General features: G+C 39.7%; 1 protein-coding gene across 2 annotated transcripts in view; it reads left to right on the forward strand.

The window, feature by feature from the left end:
* LAMA3 (laminin subunit alpha 3) overlaps positions 1-24,834 on the forward strand; it is a 248,035-nt gene that overhangs the window by 68,592 nt on the left and 154,609 nt on the right. For both annotated transcript variants that reach the window (XM_087439074.1, XM_087439073.1), the window contains exons 7-11: positions 102-223; positions 3,010-3,128; positions 14,898-14,988; positions 16,923-17,054; positions 18,432-18,494. In XM_087439074.1, the coding sequence (XP_087295200.1) occupies positions 102-223; positions 3,010-3,128; positions 14,898-14,988; positions 16,923-17,054; positions 18,432-18,494 (527 nt within the window). The remainder of the gene's footprint in view (positions 1-101; positions 224-3,009; positions 3,129-14,897; positions 14,989-16,922; positions 17,055-18,431; positions 18,495-24,834) is intronic.

Here is a 24,834-nt window from a genome sequence, read left to right on the forward strand (position 1 = left end):
TAAATGGTACCATGGGTGACCATGGTGACTCTCAGCTTTTCACACAGGAACAACTGATCTTAATCAAAACTTTTCAATAACTGAGATGTGCTTTGTCATAGGCCCAGGTTTCGGTGTGAATGCCAGCACCACACGTGCGGGGAGACGTGTGATCACTGTTGTGCTGGGTACAATCAGAGGCGCTGGCGGCCTGCCACGTGGGAGCGGAGCAATGAGTGTGAGGGTGAGCACTGGGGGAGGGGCACAGGGAAGCAAGGCCCCACCCAAAATTTCCCCTCATTTCCACCTGAGGACTGATGCCGGGTTTTCCCCGTGCTCGTGAAGAGAGTGGGACCATATCAGTCATAGGGACTCAGGTCTGCCTATTGTAATTAAAAACTCACAGACTGGAGGTAAAAGTGCCCTGCTCTCAGTTCAGATATAAATATGAAACAAAAATAGCAACAATAATAATCGTTAATATGTGTTAAGCACTCACTATATGCAAGGATTGGGCTGAGGGCTTCAACATGTTGGCCTCTCTTTTTACCAATCTTAAATATGATGGAGCCACTATTAAATTTTAAACCGTTACCATTTCTTAGGCTGTGGTACTGGATCGGAATCCTAACTATTTTGAGGACCGAGGTCCAGAGAAGGTGGTGAGATTGGTGTCTAAACAGAGCTGGAAGCACTGAGGGTGCAGGGGGGCGGTGGGAGTGTAGGAGGATGGAGGTGGGTGCAGGACGGAGGGCACCAGAGAAGGAAGGAAAAAAGACAAGAGGCTGCTTTTAATTATGGGTGCAATATAAAGTAAGAAAACTGTTGTTTTTAACAAACAACTGAAGATTTTCTTTTAAACCCATCTTCTTAGGAAGCCACATATTTATTCCACTTGCTGAAAATATATTTGTAACCTTTAGTTATTTGCTTCAGAGACTATGGCCTATTTTTTCTGAATATTCTTAGCATTTGTAGATGGATTTGCTTTTTTGAAATGACCAAAAGGTGTTTGGATCCAGGTTTGTTGAACTAGCGGGTAAGAAAAAGTCTGTACTTTATACTCTTTGGCCAAATATTTTTTGTAACTATTAAGAGATAATACTGATAATACCTATGACCAGCAAATTTACTCAAAAGCCATTTCCAGTGAGGAGTTCCCAGAGTGCTTTGAGAGGTTCTAACATTGTGGGAAGGGGTTGATGCTGCCCAAGGGAAATGCTCAGGGGCATCTCCAGGTCCAGGGGGTTACCTGGCTAGCCATTCTCACTTTATAGTCATAGCTAACAGGTTCCTTCTCAGTGACTTCCCCATTCCCCACCCCCCGATAATGGGACCAGAAAGAGGAAAAGATAATAATCAGGGTTGTTTCTTTCAATGTTTAGGATACTTTGATTGCATAAGTGTTATCACATGAATTCCAATGTTAGCAATTTGGTTAGTTTTCCAGATTAATGGAACCCTTCAGTGAATATCATGCTTTACTCCAGGACTAATGAAAAAAATTTTTAAATTTCCTTTCATTAGTTTTTCACCTTTTTAAACTTGTCAGAATGCTTAAAGATTACAAAAACAGTGTTTGGAAATCAGACCTGTTAAGATCCATTTTAAGGTGCTTTCTAAATCCCATTTGAGTTAGTGCAATTCAAAATAAACAGACTTCTTGAGAAATAACCAATGTAGTAAATAGAAATGCCTCGAATTTTTTTTTATCATGGCACCACTGGGAAAATGAAAATAAGAAATGATTAGCCTGTTAAAAACAGGATAATTTGTCTAATTTCTAATTTAGTCTTCTTCCCTAATATATTTATCTGGGAGCTTGATTGAAACATACAAATTGCTGGAAAGGCTTGGAAAATTTGATCTAGGTGGAATATATATTCTGCCTAAGAAAGAACAAGAATTTTACTCATCTTAAATCTTTTTCATCTTGGCAATGATGAAAATCCTAAATAGGTTTTAAATTACATTTTCTAATTTTGGAAGTATTGTGTGTTACTTGTAGAGAACTTGGACAGTATAAAAAAAAAAAGGAAATAAAATCACCAATATTTTTATTATCCAGAGAGAGCCATGTTTAATATTCTGTTAGGTATTTTAGGGTTTTTTTTTACGCATACTTTAAATACTCTAGATTGTATTATCTATACAATTTTATATCCTGATTTTTTTACTTGATACTTTTAGATATTTCCTCCATATTATTAAAAACTCTTTGACATCCTTTTTGCTGGCACATAGTATTGTCATTCAGTGGATTCAAGTGTACCCAACAAGTGTTTGTTCAGTACCACTCTGTGCTGGGGACTGTGCTCTACTGCAAACAAAACATGAGCAGTCCTTGCCTTCATAGAACTGACAGTCAAGCAAATGTACTGTGGTTTGCTAGCCATTTCCCTGTAATTAGACATTAAGCTTATTTCCCATTTATCGCTATTATAAATAGTGCTGAGATGAAAGGCTTAGATTATTGGCTGAGAGAATACGTTTTGGAGTTGAACAAAGACAAGTCAGGAGTCTGACTCTCTTACTTATGAGCTGTGTCACTATGGGCACATCCCTTAACTTCTGTAAGCCTTGGCCTCCCCATCTGGGCTATGAGGATAATAGTATCTACCTTAGAGAGTTATTGCACAGGTGAAATGAGATAATGCATGTAAAACACTTTTCACAGTGTAACAAGAGCTCAATTATTCTTGTCGGTAGTAGTAATAACAGATATAACAATATTCTCTTTTGTGTGTGAAGCCTAATTGGCATTTTGGTTTATCTTAATTTGTTGTAATCATATATCTTATTTTTTTAAAAAGAGAAATCTCTCCCACTTAATGTCAAATGAAAGAAGCTGAAAATTGCATATTGTTATAGGCTGGCCTTTGTGTAAAAATCCCTAAAATTTTCCACTGAGGGTCCCTGATGTTCCAGAATAGACTTTATTGTAGCTCAATGAGCACTGATCCTCTCTGGGGTATTTACTAAATGTCTCATAGTAATGATGGAATATTGACTTAGTATGCTTTTTTTCAGCATGCAACTGTCATGGCCATGCTGTCGACTGTTACTATGATCCAGATGTTGAGAGGCAGCAGGCAAGCTTGAATGTCCAAGGCGTCTATGCAGGTGGAGGGGTCTGCATTAATTGTCGGGTGAGGCACAATTTAAGTCAAAGTAGATGTGTCATCATAGGAAATGAGCGTTCAGTAAGCCCTGCTCCAAAAAGACGTCAAGAAAGTGTTCTGCATTAACAGTACTTTCTGAGACCATTTCTCCACTTTTATATACGGAAGGCCTTGTTAGCTGGATATAATTTAGAGAGAATTTGAAACTTATACAGAAAATGCACTGAGGCAGGTTTGTCCAAATTCCTTTGATTAGATTCTTCATTTAGGTCTTTACCTAAATGGAGAGGAGAGTTCCTGGCTGTCATCCTGACTGCCATCCACCTTGTGCTAGAAAGGCTCTAAGATAGGAGGGCAAATAGGTATCAACTTCAGTGGTGACTTTAAATCCTATTTTCAAATGGATTCTGAATCAGTGATGAAGTACGTCGTGATCAGTTAATGATGTCTGCCATCAACACCAAATAAGAAACACTGATTTTTCACCCTTTCTATAAGACAGTTGAGTTCACTGGAATTTAGCTAAGAGGAGTATATGGCAGAGGAGGGTATATGTATATCTGCATTGACATATTCATTGAAAATTATGTAAAATGTTCATGAATTCGGTCTATATTGCCACGCTGTCTTGTGTGCTTTTAGAGTGATGTTTTGTTAATGTTGCCATTAAAGAGGCACTCTTTACATGAGATGCCCATTTATATGGAACTAGGACTACAAACCCTTAGAGAGACTCACCATTCTCTACCCATCTCCCACTACACACATTTTATATCATCTGTCATTGCAGATAAGTAAAGTACAAATAAAATATAAGTCATAGATTTGTTACAAATCACAAGGTTTCATGCATAAGTGAAAGATACCAGGATCTTCTTAAGGCTATGCTCTCCAAGACCCTCAGGTGATTCGTATGCCCATTAAAGTTGCAGATGCACTGGACTAGGATGTGTAGATGGAATCCTTTCTCTAGATGAAGGATCACGCCCCTTCAATGTATCTTTAGAATACTTTGTTCCTCCTTTTCCTTCTCCCAGTGATGTCATATATTGTACTTTGTTCTTCCAGAAAACAGTCAATATAGTCCTTTTTTTTCATAGTAGTTGTGCAAAAGCATTTTTCTTTTGCATATGAAATCATTCAAATCTTGTTTAGGCTCATTGCATTTTTTTCCAATTAAACTTAAAATGCCTTTGCTTAAATTAGATATTTAGTTAACATAACTTAAATTTTTTTATTGTGGTGAAATATACATAATATAAAATCTACCATTTTAACCATTTTAAGTGTACATCTCAGCATAATTAACTTTTATATTATATTTACAATCAAAGAACAAAGAGAGAGTTCTGCTTCTGTTATGGTTTAGCGGCTCCAACAGGACCCAGCCTTCTCACGGATAATAACTATAGACTATAGACAAAATACAAAAACAAAATCACAAAAAAACAAAAAGCCACACCACCCAAACAATTGTATGAAGGTACTGGGGATTAACATAAGCAGGAAGATACTGGAGAGGAGCTGCCACTTGGCAAAAGGGATCAGCATAGGATGAGTTACATGTTTTTCTGACTTTTAGCCAGAGAGCAGGCCACAGTTGGTACCATGTGGTTTGGCTAAAATTCCTCTAGAAAATCTGTAGTCTTTCTGGTTTGAAGAACCAGAACAGAGCTTGAGACAACTACAACTTTTAGAAAGTGGTGGAGAGTCTAGAAAAAAAGAAATCAAGAGAGAAGAAATCCCTAATTCTATGTATAAATTCTTCCCAAGTTTCTGACTGACCTTTGAACCATCCATGCACAGGATGGATTTCAGCTAAGACTAAAATAATTTATTTGAGATTTGAGTTACTACTCAAGAGTCAGAGTTTACAGTTTGAGTAAAGTCAAGTTGATTGTCTCATAAAACAACAACAACAAAAAATCAATATTCTTTAGAGGAATGTAACAGAATCCAGAGTCTCTACAAGATAATATTTACAATGTTTAGGGTACAATTCAAAATTTTTTACATCTGAAGAACCAAAAAAATGTGACCCATTTCTCAAGAGACAAGACAATCAATAGACACCAATCTTGAGACGACCCAGATGTTGAAATTAGCAGCTAAGGATTTTAGAACCACTATCATAACTATGCTCAAGAATATAAATAAAAATGTGTTCACAATGAATGAAAAGATAAGAAATAATAGCAGAGAAATAAAAACCATCAAAGGAACAAAATGAAAATTCTAAAAGTAAACAATACATGAAATTAAAAATTCATTGGATGGGCCCAATAGCAGGATGGAAATAATAGAAGAAAGAGTCAGTGTGTTTGAAGATAGATCAATAGAAATTATCCAATCTTAAGAAGAGAAAGAAAAAGATTTTGTTTAAAAGGTTATCAGAGATTTAGGAACATGTTGGACAATATCAAATGGTCTAACACATGTGTAATTGGAATCCAGAAGAGAGGATAGAGAATGAAGTAAAAAAAAAAAGAAAAAGAAACAATAGTGGCAGGAAATTCCTCAAATTTTACAATAGACTAAGATTCAAGAGGGTTATTGAACCCCAAGCTAGATAAATACAAAGAAAACCACGCCTGGGCCTAACAGAGTCAAACTGCTGAAAACTAAAGACAAGGTGAAAACCTTGAAAGTAAACAGAGAAAAACAACACATTATAATAACCATGGACTTCTCATTAGAAACTCTGAAGGCCACAGGATAGTGGAACAATATCTTTAAAGTGCTGTAAGAAAAAAAAAAAAAGAACGATCAACTCGGAATTCTGTATTTAGGAAAAATATTCTTTAAGAAGGAAAGCAAAAAGAAAAATGTTTCACTGAGAAAATAAAACTAAGAGAATTTGTTGCTGAAGAGACCTGCACTGCCAGAAATGCTAAAGGAAGTTCTTCAGGATAAAAGAAATGATACCAGGTGGAAACGCAGATCTTCAGGAAGAAATGAGGAGTATCAGAATGGTAAACGTCTGGATCAATATAAAGGACTATTTTTAAAAAATTCTTTAACACTATGTAGGGCTGCTTAAAGCAAAAATTATAATATTTTCTTGTGTGATTTATAATGTATGTAGATATAATACATGTGAAACTGTAGCATAAATAACAGTGAGGACATATAGGACTGTAAAGTTTCTACAATTTTCATGAAGTGGTACATTATTATCCCTAATCAGACTATGAAGAGTTAAAGATGTACATTGTAATCTCTAAAACAATTACTAACAAAATAATGCGAAGAGATATAGCTAAAAGGCTAATAGTAAATAAATGTGAGTGTATTTTAATTTTTAAAAATATTGAAATAATGGGGCCAGCCCCGTGGCCTAGTGGTTAAATTCATGTGCTCCGCTTCGGCAGCCCAGGGTTCGCAGGTTAGAATCCCAGGGGTGGACCTGTGCACCACTTATTAAGCCATGCTGTGGCAGGCGTCCCACATATAAAGGTAGAGGAAGATGGGCACAGATGTTAGCCCAGGGCCAATCTTCCTCAGCAGAAAGAGGAGGATTGACGACAGATGTAAGCTCAGGACTAATCTTTCTCACAAGAAAAAAAAACAAATTGAAATAATCCAAAGAAGGGAGCAAAGAAGGAACAGAGGGGTAAAACTCACTTACGCACAGACATGCACACACACGTACACACACACACACACACACAACAGAAACAAAGGGGCAAACAAAATAAATATGAAAATGGTAGACCTATTTTCCAATCATATTAATAAATAGATTAAATGTTAATGGACTAAACACTCCAATTCAAAGACAGAAGTTATCAGAATGGGTAAGAAAGGAAGACCTAACTCTATTCTGCCTCTAAGAGGTGAACTTTAAATATGAATACATAGATAGGTTGAAAGTAAATGCATGGAAAAAAAATTATATAAACAATAAGCATTAGAAGGATAGATTGGTGATATTAATATCAGATAAAATAGACTTCAGTACAAAGAGCATTAACAGAGTTAAATAGGGACATTTCATGATGATAAAAGGATCAATTCACCAGGGAGACATGGTAATCATAATAATGGAGCTTTAAAATACATGAAGCAAAATTTGGCAGAATTAAAGGGAAAGATAGACAATTTCATGATAACAGGTGGAGATTTAAATACAACCCTAGCAGCAATTGATAGAACTAAATTAAAAAAAAATCAGCAAAGATATATGATCTGAACAACACTATCAAGCACCTTGCCTTAATTGATACTTATCAAACACTACACTCAGTGGCTGCAGACTACACATTCTTTTTAAGTGCACATGATACACACATCAAGATAAACCGTAACATGAATCTAAGCCATAATACAAGTCCCATTGCACTTAAAATGATTGAAATCATATAGTTACAGAGTCATTTTCTGACCAAAATGGAGTTAAATTAAAAATCAATAACAATAAGATCACTAGGAAAACTCCAATATTTGAAATAACACACTTATAAATAATCCATAGTCAAAGAAGAAATAACAAGGGAAATTAGAGAAGATTTTAAACTGAGTAATAATAAAAATACAACACACAGATATTTGTGAGATGCAGCTAATACAGTACTTAAAGAGAAATTTACAGCTTTAAATGCTTATGTTAGAATATAGGGTCTAAAATCAATGACCCAAAGTTCTACCCTAAGAAGGTGATAAAAGAAGAGCAAAATAAACCCAAAGTAAGTAGAAGGAAGAAGATAAGAGCAGAATTCAACAAAAGAGACAACAGGCAAACAATAGAGAAAATTAACAAAGCCCAAAGCTGGCTTTTTGAAAATTCAACAAAATTCATAAACTCCCAGCTGCACTGGTCAGGAGAAAAGAGAAAATGATACCAATATCATATACAATAGTGGGTTTAATACTAGAGTGGCTAAGACATTAAAAGGAAAATAAAAGAATACTGTGAATAAGTTTATGCCAACAAAATTGACAACCTAGATTAAATGGACAATTTTTTCTTAAAAACTACAAAACTGATACTAGATAAAGCAGATCATCTGAATAGCCCCATATCTATGAAAGAAATTGAATTTATTATCAAAACTTTCTGACAAAGAAAGTGCCAGGCCCAGATGATTTTATTGATGAGTTCTATTAAACATTTAAGGAAGAAACAACACCAATCTTGTACAAATTCTTTCTGAAAATAGAGGAGAGAACACTTCTCAACTCTTTTGATGAGGTCAGTGTAAGCTTAATATCAAAACCTCATAGACATTACATAAAATAAAATTGCTGATCCATATCTCTTATGAACATCTTAGATTCAAAAATATTTAACAAAATATTAGAAAATAGAATTCAAAAATATGTTATAAGGATAATACATTATGACAGGTAAGGTTTCTCCCAGGAAAGCAAGTTTGATTGAACATGAAAAATCAATCTATGTAATTAATCATATTAACAGAATAAAAGAGAAGAATCATGTGAAATATCATTAGACAAAATTAATATCCATTTTATGTTAAAAGCTCTCAGCAAACTAGGAATAGAAATGAATTTCCACAATCTGATAAAGGGCATTTATGAAAAACCTACAACTAACATCATATTAGTAGTGAAAGACTGAACTTTTTCCTTCTAAAGGTTAGGAACAAGACAAGGTTGGTTGCTTTCCACCATGTCTGTTAAAAAGTGCCCTGGAGGTCTTAACCATTGCAATAAGGCAAGAAAAAGAAATAAAAGGCATTAAGATTGGAAAGGAAGAAGTAGACCTGCCTCTATTTGCAGATGACATGATTGTTTGTGTAGAAAATCCTAAGAAATATACAAAACAACTACTAGAACTAATTAGTGAATTTAGTAAGATTGCAGGATAAAAGGATAATATATAAAAATTAATGGTATTTTTATATACCAGCAGTAAATGATAGGTAAATAAAATAAAAATTCAATTTAAAATGCTGTCAAAAACATAAAATGCTTAGGAATAAATTTAACAAAAGTCATGCAAGATCTTTATACTAAAGCTAAAAAGCATTGCTGAGAGAAATTTAGAAAGACCTAAATAAATGGAAAGATATAACATATTTATGGATTGGAAGGCAATATTTTTAAGATATCAATTCTCTGCAAATTGATTTAAAGATTTAATGCAGATTTTTTAGTAGAAATTGACAAGTGGATTCTAAAGCTTATATGGTTATATGAATGACCTAGAATATCCAAAACTATCCTGAAGAAGCAGAATAAAGTTAGAGGACTTATATTATCTTACTTTAAGACTAACTATAAAGCTACAGTAATCAAAACAGTGTGATATCAACAGAAGGATAGATAAATAGATCAATGTAACAGAACAGGGAGCACAGAAACAGACCCACACTTATATGGACATTTGGATTTTGATAAAAATACCAAAGTAATCCAATGGAGGGTGGGGGAGAAAGTCCTTTCAACAAATGGTTCTGGAATAAGTGGATATTTATATGGGAAAAAATAAACCTTGACCCCTACCTCAAATCATGCACAAAAACTAAATCAATATGGATCAGACTAAAGTAAAGCTAAAACTATAAAGCTTTCGAGAAAAATATAGGAGAATATCTTTGTGATTCAGAAGATGAGCCAGGTTTTCTTAGGTCACAGAAAACAACAACCATGAAAAATGGGCAAATTAGACTTCATCAAAATTAAAAACTTCTGCTCACAAAAGACACTATTAAGAGAATGAATAGGCAAGCCACAGATGGGGAAAAAATATTCACAAAACATAAATCTGACAAATGGTTGATATCCAGGATATATAAAGAACTCCCACAGCTCAATAATAAATTACCCATAAAATATGCAAAAGATTTGAACAGCCACCTCACAAAAGTAGACATTCGAAAGTGTACCACAAAGAGCTTAACATCATTAGTCATTAGAGAAATCCAAATTAAAATTACAGTGACTTCCCACCAATTTTGGTGAGGAAGTGGAGCAACCATACTATCATACATTGTTGGTGTGAATGGAAAATGGTAGAACCATTTTGGGAAAGCGTCTGGCAGTTTTTTAAATAAAACTAAACATACACCTATCCCGTGACTCAAAAATTCCACTCTTAGGCATTTATCCATGAGAAATGGAAACGTATGTTTACAAAATGTTTATAGCAGCTTTATGCACAATAGCCTCAAACTGGAAATAGCCCAGGTATCCATCAATAGCAGAAAGGATGAACAAACTGGCATAATAATTCAATGGAATACCCACGAGCAATAGAGAGCAACAAACTACTGATGCATGCAGCAGCATGCGAGATTCTTAACAACATCACACTAAGTGAAAGACTTCCAGAAAAGAATATATATAGTATGAGGGCCATTTAAATGAAATGCTGGAACAGGCAAAACTAAAGTAGTAGAAAAAAAATCAGAACTGTGGTTGACTCTGGGGAGTTGCTGATGGGAATTGACTGGGAAAGGGCTCAGGGGCACGTTCTGGTGTAATAGTATTGTTCTATAGCTAGATGGAGATTTGAGTTTCGCAGATACATACATTGGTCATACCTCGGTAAATGTACAATTACGAGTTTTGCCCTTGTTTGTAAATTTTACACCAAAAGAAAAAAAAACTGTAAACAAATATTAAACTCCAGTTAATTATATGCATGCTAAAGTATTTAGGGGAAAGTGACTGATATCTGCAATTTATTTTGAAATGCATAAAAAATAAGATGGATTAGTGGATAGATAGAGGAATGAGTAAAGGGATAATTATAAGATAAAAGAAGTATAATAAAATGTTAACAGTAAACTCTATATAGAGGTGTATGGTGTTCACTGTAAAATTTGAAGTTTTTTGTAATAAAACATTGGGGGAAAGAGCGACGAAAGAAGAGAGCAAGGAATACCGCATTTTTGGATTAACTCCTTGATTTCCTTTTCTTCCATAAAATATTGATATTCTTAATTAAGGTTGAAGATTACCCATGTTGTTTGAGATGACGCTTTTAAAACAGCATCTTTACCTTCTTCCATGGAGACACAACTTCTGGTCTAAGTCTTGAGCTTGCTCCCTAGCTGTCTGTGTCCTTGATGTGTTGGTCTCACTATTTCCAAACTGCTTGTCTCCTATACACACACACACACACACACACCCCACACCACACAAAGTGAAGAGATGAGATCAAGGAACAGACGGAGCACACAGGGCTACGTTCCCTCCTGCAACAAATCCCACACAACGACAGAAGAGATACTAAACAAGCAAAATACTCTCTCCTTTCAGAATCCTCAACAGCATGAAAATAAGAAAGCATGTCGTCAACAGACCAGGAATTTCAAAAGATTCCGAAAAGATAGAAAGCAGAAACACATACATGCAGGAGAACACAGCTGTGGCTGTTGGAATGATTTGGAGGTACTCCAAGAGGCAACAGATAGGAGAAATTAACTGTGGAGCTGCATTCAAACCTATGAAATTTTGTTGAAGTTTATAAAAGAAGATCTATGGGAGAGGCATAATGTATTTCCAGACTCAATATCATAAATATACCATTTATCCAAAACCAATCTATGAATTCAGTGCAATCGCCAGAATTCCAAAAGGATTTTTCATGAAGATTGACAGACTGATTCTAAAGATCTTATGAATAAAAGAATATATGAGAATAGAGAAATTGTTTAGAAAAGATGAACAATTATTGGGGAAATTTGTCTTCCAAGATATCAAAACATACCTTGAATCTGTATTAATATGAGTATGGGCTCAATGCCAGGATAAGTAGTTCAATAGAACCTAATAGAGAATCTAGAAACGAATTCATGTAGATGTTAAAATTTGGTTTACAATAAAGTTGGCATTTCTAATGGAAGAGAAAGATGAACATTACATAAATGATGTTGGGACAATTAGCTCTTCATTTGGGGAAAAAAATGTAACCCTATCTTATGCCATATACAGAGAGACATGTGGAGTCTTGACTAGGAAGAAAGAAGGAGAGGGGTTGCTCTTACGGCAGGGTCGGAGAGCTTGGTGAGCTGGAGGTGATGCTTCAAGATGAAGTTTGAATTTGCCAATAGAACACGCATGCCCCGGAGCAAGGTCTGCCTGTCGGAAACCCAGCTGTCTTAGTCAGTTCAGGCGCTATAACAAAAATACCATAGACTGGGTGGCTTAAACAATAAAGAATTATTTCTCACAGTTCTGAAGGCTGAAAAGTCCAAGATCAAGGTGCTGGCAGATCTAGTGTCTAGTAAGAGCCCTCTTCCTGGTTGGCGAATGGCTGTCTTCCCATTGTATCCTCACTGGTGGAGAGTAGAGAGAAAAGAAGGAAGCTGTCTGGTGTCTCTTCTTATAAGTGCACTAATCCCTTCAGAAGGGATCCACTCTCATGATCTGATTACCTCCCAAGGCCCCATCTCCAAATACTATCACACTGGGGATTAGGCTTCCACAAATGAATTTGGGGAGACACGACATTTAGTCCATAGCACCAGCTAACCTGGTTGTTTCCACCTTTTCTGTGCAGTGCTGGTAGTGGGAGAAGGGTGAATGATATCTGCCATCAGCTCTGGGCTGGTGGCAGGAAGTGGGAAGACCACAGGCAGATTGGGCCTGGAGACTTTAAAGTAGTCAAGCAACCAGCATGTAAAAATTTGCCAGATTGTTATCCTGTAGGGCAAGCAGTTTTCAGAGATGGCTATATTCTCATGTGGTATTGATTTCATTTTTATGTCTTGGGTTTACTATTTTAGGTATTAGCTTTGGGTATGTGACATTTTTAAATAGGGTGGCCAGTTCCTTGGGATGTGGCATTTGAGTAAAGACTTCAAAGAAGCACGAGAATGAGCTAGGCATCTGTCTGGGGAGGAGCATTCCAGGCAAAGGGAATGGCAGGGCAAAGGGCTTTGAGAGGGAGCAAGGGGCCCCTTGTGGCTGGAGGGGAGTGAGTGGGAGTAGATGAGTCAGAGAAGTAGCAAAAGCCAGATCCTGTCTGCTTCAGGAAGGAAAATCAGATAGGGGGCTTCCCAGGAGAGGGGGGCCAATGAGTGGAGTAGCCAGTAATCTCCATGTGCTTGAAGTTCACAGAAATGGAAGCCAGCAACAGTGTTGTGGGTGTGGTCAAGGGATTGAGAGAAAGAGAGAGATGGGGTTTACCTGAAGATTGTAAAGCACCTTAGAAAAGTTCTGCTTGGAGGAATTAGGACCTAAGAATTATCAGAGCAGGCCCTGGGGTTTCTAGGCGAGCATTCCATAGAAAGCTTCTGTAGGCGGGGCCAAAGGAGGGGTCAGTGGTGGGGTGGACTTACCTCTTGCATAGATTCCATCAGCGCCCACCCCGCTCTTTAGCTTGGGCAGCTGAGGTTTTCTCATTTTAGGTTAATTGTCATACAAATACAAATTCAAGCACCCACACCTCCCAGAGAGATTACTTCTCCTAGCGTCTCCAATATAGAAATTATGGAGCCACCACTTTCCTTGAGTTTCAATCTGGCCTTGGTCCACCCATGACCTTGGTGTCCATGGATAAAGTGGTGTGCTGTCGCCCTCAGGGTGTGGTGCGGGTCCTAGAAAACCACCCAAGACTTGAAGGCAAACTACAGCCATTATTCCATCTACAGCTCATTTGTTGCTGTTCTTTGTGTCTTAAAAATATAACTTCTCTGTGGCAGGTGCTTCATTAGCCAAACTTTGTGGTAATGGGGAAAGCCTGGGGTGCCCACTTCAGAGAACTTTTCCTCATTTCCTATTCCAATGGAAAAAAATTGGGGAGCCAAGGTTAACCTGATGTCTTGTCTTTTATAAGTCATAGTGGCAACTACAGAGTTGAGAGGTTAATTGGCATTTGATGGAAGGGAGGGTGGATACAGCTGTTTCTTATTTGCCCAAAATGTTCATGCATGTAAATATTAAGTCAGAGAAATGGCCAGTGTGGTTTTAGACCTCAGTGTTAAAGTGATTTTGCATTTTAGCCCACAGGACAAGGAGTGGTAATAAATAAAAGTCTATAATTAATAAAATCATCTAAAATGGGGGAGAGAATACAGAAAGGGCCTTTGTTCTCCTCTCTATGTTTCTATGTAGACTCTTTTTGAGTCAAAGTGTGTTATCTTAGTTCTTTTTAACTTCCTATTGCCTTTCCTTTCATTAATGAAAGAACACTGTCCTCCTAATTGTTTCCAAATTAGAGAGAGAGAGGCAGAATTGAGCTAGATCCGTGGTGTATAATTCTTGGAAACTGATGATGGCATGTTGGGTAATTTGATTTTGTGGCAATTACAAGGATTAACCATGAAATATAAAACCCTCCTAGTATTGTACTTTAAAATGAGCTCTGTGTATGAGACTAATGCCTACATTTTCCCTTCACATAACAGAAATGTTTGAAAAATGGTTTCTTGACTAAAGCGCAGATAAAATTGGAATGACAAGAGAAGATGATCTGTATATGTGATTTCTTCCAAAATCAGAGAAGATAAAAATACACACGTGACCCTTTATTCCTTGGGTTAAACCTAAGGGTGACTTGTTATCCATTGATCACTTCTGAATGAAGCTGTGAAGAGTAGTCTTCTTGAGTTTTGTAAATTCTGTGGTAGAGGGGAAAACCTGGGCTGTCCAGTTCAAGGAACTTACCCTCATTTCCTCTTTCAATGGGAAAAAATTCCAGAGCCAAGTTAAGCCAATGTCCTTTGGTAAATCTAGGAGACTCAAGATCAAAATCAATGCTTATTTTTTTCATTGACTTTGAAATTACAATTGTATATGACAGAATTATTTCTCTGGATGAATAGCACAAAATAAGGACCTCTCCAATACTCTTCCTTCTAAGTGTCTTTTGCTTCTTTCTAGCATAACACAGCTGGTGTAAACTGTGAACAGTGTGCTAAGGGTTATTACCGCCCGTATGGCATTCCAGTTGATGCCCCGCATGGCTGCATCCGTAAGTTTCGTTCCAACCTGGTGTGTCTTAGATTGTCTACTGCTTCAGGAAGGTCATTGGGCTAAATTCTGGTTGGTCAGTAGTTCCCTTCAGTCTCTCTCTTCCTATCATTTCTACTACTCTTTACTAGCTGTGTAACTTCAGGCAGTTACATAGTGTCTCTGAGCCTCAAATTTCTTGTATATAAATAGAAATGATAATGTAATTCCCTAAGATTAAATGAAATGCCATCAAAAGCACCTAGGAAAATACTAAGCATTGGGCCTGTCACATACTAGGCCTGCAACAAATGCTGGTTCCTCCATTTTCTGTTGTTTTGACATGCAACCACGATCCCAATAATTTCAAATTTTTGTCAGAATTCACATCAACACAACATAGTAGTGATTTCACGAGGACCTAATTATAGTCATAATATTTAAAATAGCTACGATTTGTTGAGCACTTGCTGTATGCAAGACACTGCCTAAATACTTTCACTAATATCTTATTTATCACAACAAATTTGTGATATTGTATTATTCTTCTTATTTTTTGATATGGGGAAACCAAAGGGTCTGAGTAGTTAAATATTTTGGCCCAAGCGACAAAACCACTAACTGGTAGATCTAGGATAGAGTTCATATCTGTCTGGCACCACTGTGCCATACCACATCCATTATACAAAAATGCCACTGGTTTTTCCCTGTGGATTATCAGTCATAGGTCAGATTGTGGACTTCGCCCTACGTGTGTCACCTATAGCCTGTTCAGTACTTGGTTCTTTTATATTCTCTGGCTATCACAGTTGGAAAGCAATTCCAGTGCTGAAGTTTACCTCTGTGCCCACTGTCCCCCCGCAATTCATTCATCATTTCATTAACGTTTGAGGGCATCCAAGTCCAAAGAATGCGTAAACTCAGATTTGCCTCTCCCCAGGGCATTTTTAGTTGTTAAAAGTGTGTTCCTGTTTTCCTTCTCTCTTCCACATCATCCCACAAAGTATGCCCACCACTTTCCTCGTGCCCAGGAAGAACAGGCATTGGAAAAAGAAAACAGAAAGACATTGTACCTTGTTAGGAATCTCGATTCTCCATCACTTTTCTAGTTTCTTTGTAGCTGAAGTGGTCTCATGGAGATATTCAAGCCTTAGCATAAAAAATCCACAGGACACATAAATCCTAACAAGTTAAGCAGAGGACACCAGGAGAAGCCAGGCTGGGGGTATGCTTGACGCTCACGGCTTCTGCAGTCCACCAGTTCCTCATAAGACATGTACTCAGCTGAGCTATGACAGTATCTTTGCTGTCCAAGGTGAGGACCTACCAGGTCAAGGGAAGCTCTCAAGTGGAAGGTTATCAGACTTCTTATACGCCAAGTATGCTCCTCTGAAATGCAAACCCAATCATCATGTTGCTTGTAAAACCTGCCTTCAGCAAGCTCTATCACTCAAATCTAACATTTGGGTTTTGGGCACAATCTTGCTGTGCTGTCCACAGATTGTATATCAGTATCTAGGCATCCCACACTTGTGTCCACATCACAACTGTGTAATGATGATCACTATATGGACAGTCACAGTTCACTCATGGCCAGGAGAGGCTGCACCCAACAGACTTGCCAGGAGCTACAACACACACCCACCCAGCCCCTCCGACTGTAGTCGGTGCAGACTTTGCTTCTTACACAGTGAGCTGGGCAGTGCTCAGCATAATAAACTACATTCTCAAGAACTTCTCAGTGTGGACACTCTTAAAGCTTAACTCCGAGGGTCCGTGAGGTTTAATTAATGAGAACCATCAACCAGGTGGGAAGTGGAAAACAGGCTGTGTTCTTTCAAGAATAACCGTAGACCAATGATAAAGTATTCAATGTTGCTGGAGACGTGTTGGGACATATTTGCCTTGTTAAGTGCAGCGAAGGACTGGTCCTTTGTAAACCGGGATTTCTCTTAGCCTGCAGCTGTAACCCTGAGCACGCGGAAGACTGTGAGCAGGGCTCAGGCCGCTGCAACTGCAAGCCGAATTTCCAGGGAGACAACTGTGAGAAGTGTGCGGTCGGATACTATAATTTCCCGTTTTGCTTGAGTAAGTACCCACTGCAGAAGGAGAGGCCTCCCTTCTTGACACATAGCTGGGCTTGTGCATTACACCCGAAGGCGTGACAGGCAGGGTGTGGTGGGGGGACAGAAATGGATCCAGGTGGGTTGTATTTACATGAAAGTGTTTCCAAAAGTTTGCAACATAAAATTTATATAAGTACATTTTATAGTCTTATTTATCTCCAAAGTATTAGGTTGTACCATACACATTACCATCTTAGTAGGTCAAAAGGGTCAAATATTGGCAATTTCATCTTAGTAATCCGTGTGTGTGATTTTTCTTCCTAAACCTAGAAGAAATGTCATGGGCTTCCAGATGTCCGTTTGCATACATGTTGTGTTTCGTGCTTCAGGTGGCCAGAGGGATGTGCTTCCTCTTTCCTGCTGTACAGTAGGCCAAGCCATCATGGGCCCCCACCTCAGCCCACTGCAGTGATCTAAGTGAATGTCTCAGTGTCTCAGAGAGAAAAAAATATGTATCTATTAGAACCACTAAAGAACTTGAAGCAGGAGAGTCTGAAATGAGCTCTGCAAATTGTGACAAGAGCCATGGTTGTTTGTTCTGCAACAGTGTAAAAATGGCACTTCTGCCTTAGGACAAAGAAACACTGTCTCAAGAAGAGGCCTTCCCATTGCTGCATTAGTTCTTGCCCATCCCATGCTCACAACTCTACAAACTCAGGAAAAGCATCTTGACTTGTGGGGCTAGGTGGGCAGGACGCATGTGAATGGGGTGACAATATGTCCTGGTTCACACCTGCTGTCCCAGGGTAATCATCAAACTAGCACCCACTGTCACCGTTGAGTGTCCTAGTTTGGAGGATAAATTATACGATCATCTTATATTTAAAGGAACTAGTTTTTAAGCGCAAGCGCGGTAACACTGAACCCGGGCTTAATCACTTTAGAATCTGTTAATTATTGGATAGAGGCTGCGCAGAAATTGCATTTGCCTTTTTAGTGAAAAAAAAGCAACCTAAAGCAATTTTATGGCATAAACAAAACTTTAGGGAAAAAAGCTTGAGAGAAAACATTTTTTAAAAAGTAGCCTCAATTTTACATTAAAAAACCAATAAAGATGATAAAGAAACCAAACTCATCCCTGCTCAGACTGAGACTTAGCTATTGTGAACATAAAATATCCATTTCTGTTTGTTAATGTACAAGTTAGAATGTCTGACCAGTCTAGTTTCAATTACTAGATGCATTTCAAATATAGCAAGATTGCGTTTCTTTAAATTAATCTCCACATGCTACTTTTCACTAAATTAGAGAGGGATTCTTCCTAGTTAGTGCAAGTTAATGTTTTACTTTACTGTCTCCTTAATCCTTCTCTATATTTTTAAATAAACTGTTTTTTTAGGAACTCCCATTTTCCCTGTTTCTACTCCAAGTCCAGAAGGTCCAGTAGCTGGAGATATAAAAGGCAAGTAACCTCTCTTTTGGTTTAACTTCAATGAAAATGTTATGCTCCATATTCTGTTTCTACTTCCCATGCACACTGCTATGCCCAAGTTCAAATTGTCCTTGCTGGAGCAGGGCGGGTGCCTTCCAGGTGTCTCCTCTTTGAGCTCCTCACCTCCCATCATTCTCTACTCTAATCTATCTTTTGTAGTGGCACTACCTGATTAAGGAAACGAAACAGAGCTTGGATTATATATCACTAACTTGCTTAAAGACCTTTGGTGGCAGTCGGTTGCTTATTCTCTTATTTGGGTTGTCCAAAAAGAGACCCTGAGAAAGGAATTGAGTGCAGGCAGTTTATTTGGGAGGTGATCCCAGGAAACATCAGTAAGGGCATGAGTCAGGGAGTGAAGGGAGCTATTACGAAGATGCATTAGCAAACAATGCCCTACTGTAGCACCTGGAGCCACATGCCTTTAAGCAACTCCGGGGGACACAGCATAGAACTTGCTCACCCTTGTCCCAGCTGCAGGGATGACCTCAGTTACCTGCCATGGATGGAGGACTGCTTCCTGGGGCATTAACTCTGTGATACTTTGAGCTTGGCCTGCAGGAAGGCTAAGGAGCTCCTGCAGCCAGGGAGGTACCCTGGGCAGAGAATGGCAGAGGTGTGCAGGAAGCAGCCTTTGGGGTGGAGAGGTGGGTACCAAGAGCGTGTGGGTGCTACATCTACCAAACCACTCATTCTGCAAGTGTTTTATGATCGATCACCTGTAATGTGCGCAGCATCGTTCTGGCTACTGGAGACTTACCATGAACAGAATTTTTAAAAATTCACAGCTCTCTTGGAGCTTGTATTCCAGTGGGGGGATTCATACAATAACGTATATAATATATGAACCACTAAACAAGTGAGATCTCTAATATGTCGGATTATGATATGCAGGATTATGTCCTGCACAAGGGTGCTATTTTTAAGGGGGAGCCATTCACATTGTAGGGATAAACTGACTCATATGAGAAGCCTCTAGGTTCCATTCTGGAGCTGTGGACCATTTCCTACATAAACCCATAAAGGCACACCCAGGGATGCACATGCTCAGAAGGGCACCAACAAAAGGACACAGCACATGCACCCAGCCCATGACTGCCCCATCTGGGTCCTGGTCGGGTCACCCACTGAGTCTGCTTCGCACCCTGATGGGTAGCTGGAGAGATTTGATGGCCACATGCTCATCTCACTAGGGTGGAGGTAGTGAGAGGTGTATGTGAGCACATGTGCCCTTCCTCCTGGCATGTCCAGGGTGTGGGTGGGCAGAGAAGGGACACTTGTGACCAGACAAGAGGATGGCCTCTGGAGAGCTCTCCTTGGCAGAGGAGTTCACGTTCTGCAACAAGATAGTAGCTCAGGGTGTGGGCTGGAGGCAGCCTTGGCCATGAGTGCTGTGGAAAAAACAAGGCAAAGAGAGGTCAGGGAAGATGAGGTTTGTAGATTTAAATGGGATAGTCAGGGAAGGCCTCATTGAAGAGATGATTAAGCAGGGACCTGAAGGGGGTGAGGGGTGAGCTCTGCAGCTGTCTGGGGAGAAGCATCCAGACACAGAAAAGAGAAGTGCTGAGTCCTTGGGGCAGCAGCATGCTGAGACGTTCCTTGAACAAAAGGGAGACAAGGTGTGTGAAAGCAGTGAGGAAGGGGAGAGGGGAAGGAAGGGAAGTTCTGGGGACCAGATGGTAGGCCCTTGTCAGCCACTGCAAAGCGTTAACCTTCTACTCTGAATGAGACATGGAGAGAAATGTCTCTTGCACAGAGAAATGATGTTGCATAAGGATCTTTGTGGCTACCGTGTTGAAAACTGATTTCAGCGGAGAGGAGAAGCAGCAGGGAGACCTCGTGGGAAGCTATTGCGATAATCCATGAGGAAGAGATGATGATGGCTTGGACCCAGGAGGTATCAGTGGAGGTGACAAGAAGTGGACAGGTTGTGGATATAATCTGAAGATAGAACCCACAGGACTTGCCAGGGGGTTGCTGGACTGGATGTGTACTATGAGAGAAAGACAGGACTGTGGAGTGACCCCAAGGCTTGTGGATGGAGCAAACCAGGAAGACGTTGCCATTCACTGAGAGGGAAAGAATGTAACGGAGGAGAAGGCAGAGCACACGGGCTAGAGGAGGGTCAGGTGGGTGCGGTGGTGGGAATGTAGCGACGCTTTCTCCTAGTTGTTCCTTTTTTTCTCTGTGAAATAAGAATCAAGGTCAGGGGCAGAAAGTGAGGATGGGAAGGAGGTTTTGGAGGTGAGAGAGAGAAGGTATGAACACATCATCCCAGAACACAGGGGAGTGACTGGGCTTGGGGAATGTCATAGAATTTGGGGGCAGCACAGGGCTCACCTGAGGTCAGCTTTAACGTCATCCTCTTTACCTTCCTGTGCTAGTTGCAGCTCTGCGCTACCCAGACCCAGCTCTTCTGATCCGACCACGGTGCTGTGTGTCGTTATGTGGAGTACTGTCTTAAGCCTTCGTCAGACACTTGGTCACTTGGGGACAGTAGCTATGCTTGAATTGGTTTCTAATCCCCACAGTACCTACCATGGTATCCTGCCCATAATGGGTATCAGCAAATGTTTCTTAATTGACTAGAATGGAACTCAGCTTTTGAACCTTGATTACAACACACATCTCTAGTTTTCTTCCCCAAGAATGTTTCAGATCCCCCATTTACAATCTGTTTACAGTAATTCCTTTGTTATTTAATTCCTTTTTCTCCCCAAGTAGACTGGTGGTGATTTCAGGAAAAGAAATTTAATTGGACTTGAAGGGAAGTTCAAACGTCTGTTTCAAAATATTAGAGAAGCTTTAGAACACAGACTCAAGGAAAAGAAGTTTCAGTTAGCGCAGTTAGATTTTATTTGGGAATTTGAATGCACAGATATCCACTTCAATTTTGTCTTCTATTAATGCATTTTAAAACTACCCACTTTGGAGCCTAACTCCTGGTAGTGAACATTAGAAGCACAAACGTCTCAACTGTCGGAAGATATACAGCACTGGATAATGGCGGGTGCCCTTCTACCCCTGAGAATTTTAATTCTTGAAGGCCCATTGATGCTTTCCTGTCTTCTAATACGGTGGTTTTTAAACAGGGCTGTATTTAGAATCCCTTGCTTTTGCAAAATATAAATCCCTGTCTGTCACCCCAGATCTTAATCTAGATTTCCAGGGATAAAGCCCAGGCTTGAATTTTGAAATTTTCCAGATGATTCTGATGTATGTCTCTTGTTAAGAACTACTGCTCTAATTAGTAGAAATTGCCATTTAGTAGTTGGCAAACTTGCCTGTAAAGGGTCAGATAGTAAATATTTTCGGCTTTGTAGGCAAAGTTGCAAATAGTCAACTTTGCTATTGTAGCATGAAAGCAACAATATGTAAATGCGTGAGCTTGGCTGTGTTTCAGTAAAACTTTATTTACTAAAAGAGGGATGAATTTACCCTTGAGGCCATAGTTTATAGATCATGGGATTGTATCAGATCTGTGAGTTTGGGCTTCCACGCCCAGGCGATGGTGTTTTACCAGGAGATTCCAGCATGCAGGCAAAATTGAGAACCACTGCTCTAGAAAATCCATGTGCTCCGTTCCAGACACTGAAGAGCTGAAACAGAAGGGCAGAATAGTGTTGCAGATCAGAATGTTTTCAGGTTTTTCATTATATTTCTGACCCCGGATATTATTAGGATTTTCTGGGTTCAAGTGATCATTAATAACCACTTAACATTTATTTTTAGGAAGTCAATGTACAATAGACACGTCTTCAAGGGCACCTTTTGAAAATGACAGCATATGAAAAATATACACTCTAGCCTATAGGCACGCGTGCACTTTTATTCCTCCAAGTTCAAACAAAAAGCAGTGACAAGCAGAATCAACAGGTGCAAGAAAACTCTCAGAGTTTACTTTATCTAGGAGATTGAGGCAATCTGGGGAGGATTATGTAAAGGAGCCCATTTGACCTGAAGACATGGCTGTCCACGAGGTTTCTTGACAAATATCCTGAAGGGGTTTTGATTCCCCCAGTCACTTTGTACGGAGCTACTTGCCACTGCCAGAGCTTCGAGGTCAGTGTGGTTGGGGCTGGGGCACGTGCTAACGATGAGAACTCTGAGAGGTTCGGGGGACAGCCACTGGGGCATGCTTCCCTGGCTGTGTCCCTCCCCAGGCTGGGCATTTCATCTGCCTGGCAGTGTGGGACAGTCGCTGTTGGCATGGAGACCTGCCAGATGAGGCTTAGAGAGGGACAGGCAAATTCTGGTATCTCAGTTTGGAGACTCCGTGTGGATACCAATAAAATGAAATTCAAGAAATGGTGTTTACCAAAGAGAACTGTAGCCTTGAATATTTAGCATATTTTTCATTTAGTAAACTTTTATTAAGTGCCTACTCTGTACCAGGCACTGCCAAGGCAGCTGCCTGCTGCACAGTCCCTGCTCCCTGGAAGCTTCCAGTCCTGCCGGAGACACACAGGTTAACAGTTATAACAGCAGGAGGTAATGCTAATACCAGGCAAGAACTTGAAGCCGTGGGAGCGTGCAGGAGGGATATCCTTACAGCCCCTTACAAAAGGAAGGGAGGGAAGGCAGGAAGAGAGGCAGGAAGGCAGGCAGGCAGGAAGGCAGGCAGGCAAGAAGGAAGGCAGGAAGGAAGGGTGAAGGTAAAGAACTTCTGGAAGGGCTTCTCCGAGCAGGAGAAAGAGGCATCTCAGCTAAGTCTCGGAGCATGAAGGAATTAGCCAGGCAGAGGGGCGGCTATGAGAAGGCCTGGGGATGGGAGAGGAGACAGCATGTGCGTCATTGGGGCTGAATCAGGGGTAGGGGAAGAAGTTCAGGGAGAGGAGAGGATTAGGAAAAGACCAGAGTGGGCAGCCAGGCCCAGATGTGCAGGTTGCAGTGCAAAACTGCACCTCATCTATGGGGGCGCCATAGCCATTGAGGGCATTGCAGATTTGCTTATTTATGGTGACGATTTTACAGCAAGCGTCAGGAAAGCATCGTGAGGAAGGGACATCTTTTTCTAGTTTGCACAAAGGTGCCGTGTAGGCTGCTGGCAGCCTGGAAGATTTTGAAGGCTCTGATATGTCACAGATGTCAAGGACTTTAGGTTGTGTCCTGAAGGCACTGGGTCACCTTTGAGGGATTTAAACTGGAAAGTGATATGAAAAGGTTGGCATTTTGTAAAGATCACTCTTGACACCAGTATGGAAAGTGAATTGGAAGGGGCAAGACGGGAAGCAGACAGCCTTGTTAGGAGGCTTTCGAGATAATCCAGGCAAACAAGGGTGAGGTCCTGAGCAAAGGCTCTGGAACTCGGGAAGGAGAGGATTCCAGGGACTTTCCTGAGACATAATCACTATGACCTGGTGATGACGTGTGGGGAGGGAAGGGGAGGGAGAAGGGAGGAGCCTCAGAGGTTCCTGGCTCTGTCACCCTGTGTGACTATTTGCTAGATAAGGAAGAGGAAACATTGAAAAGTGAATTTCAAACATTGAAAAGTGAATTTCAGAAACAGAATTTGTAAAATGCATAGATACTAGATGCTTTCTTTCTGTTTATAGATGGTTGTAAATCAGGATTCTTTGGACCTCAATGCCAATGTAAAGTTCAGATTTCTTACTGAATTCCAATGCTTGGTTTTACGCCAAGACTGTAGTTGACAGTACAATTTTCCCTTTCCCTGTGGCATTCTCAGCCTACGGGGCAGTGGCATTGGGACTTTGTATGGCAGCTGTGATGAATCATCAGGGCAGTGTTCATGCCAGCCTGGGTTCAAAGGCTTCTCTTGTGATGAATGTGCCCTTGGACATGTCCAATGCCCTTTTTGTCAAATTAGGCAACTTTCGATTTAAGTATGAACAAGTTAGAGATTGTGCAAAGACTGTAAAGTTATTCTGATTTACCCTGATCTTTTTTCTTAATTATTGTGCTGGAAAAAAAAATTCCACATCTGTGTTATTAACGTTTTATCTGCAAGATTAAGGGGTTAGGGCAAAAGGGAAGGAGTGGGATTTGGCTAACTTTTTGGATTATCTGTTATTTTAATCCTTGTAGAAAATCTTTCCAAAATGCGTGAGACTTCTTTTCCTTAATAGGTAGGGTGAACCCAGTCGAATCTTGAGTCTTTCAGGACCTTCCTCTTCCTCTTCCTTGTGGGACCATGTTGCAGATTTAGATGCTAATGTTCTTCGTAGAAATGTGGGTGTTTTAAATATGAGATTGGTTTGAATATGTATGCTAATCTAGGACATACCTTGAACGTGGCTTTTAAAATCAGTTAACAGTTTATATTCGTAGTGTAACAGAAAGAGCATGG

Source organism: Ceratotherium simum, chromosome 14 (assembly GCF_057802395.1).
Source record: "Ceratotherium simum simum isolate JZ-2026a chromosome 14, ASM5780239v1, whole genome shotgun sequence".
NCBI classification, from domain to species: domain Eukaryota; kingdom Metazoa; phylum Chordata; class Mammalia; order Perissodactyla; family Rhinocerotidae; genus Ceratotherium; species Ceratotherium simum.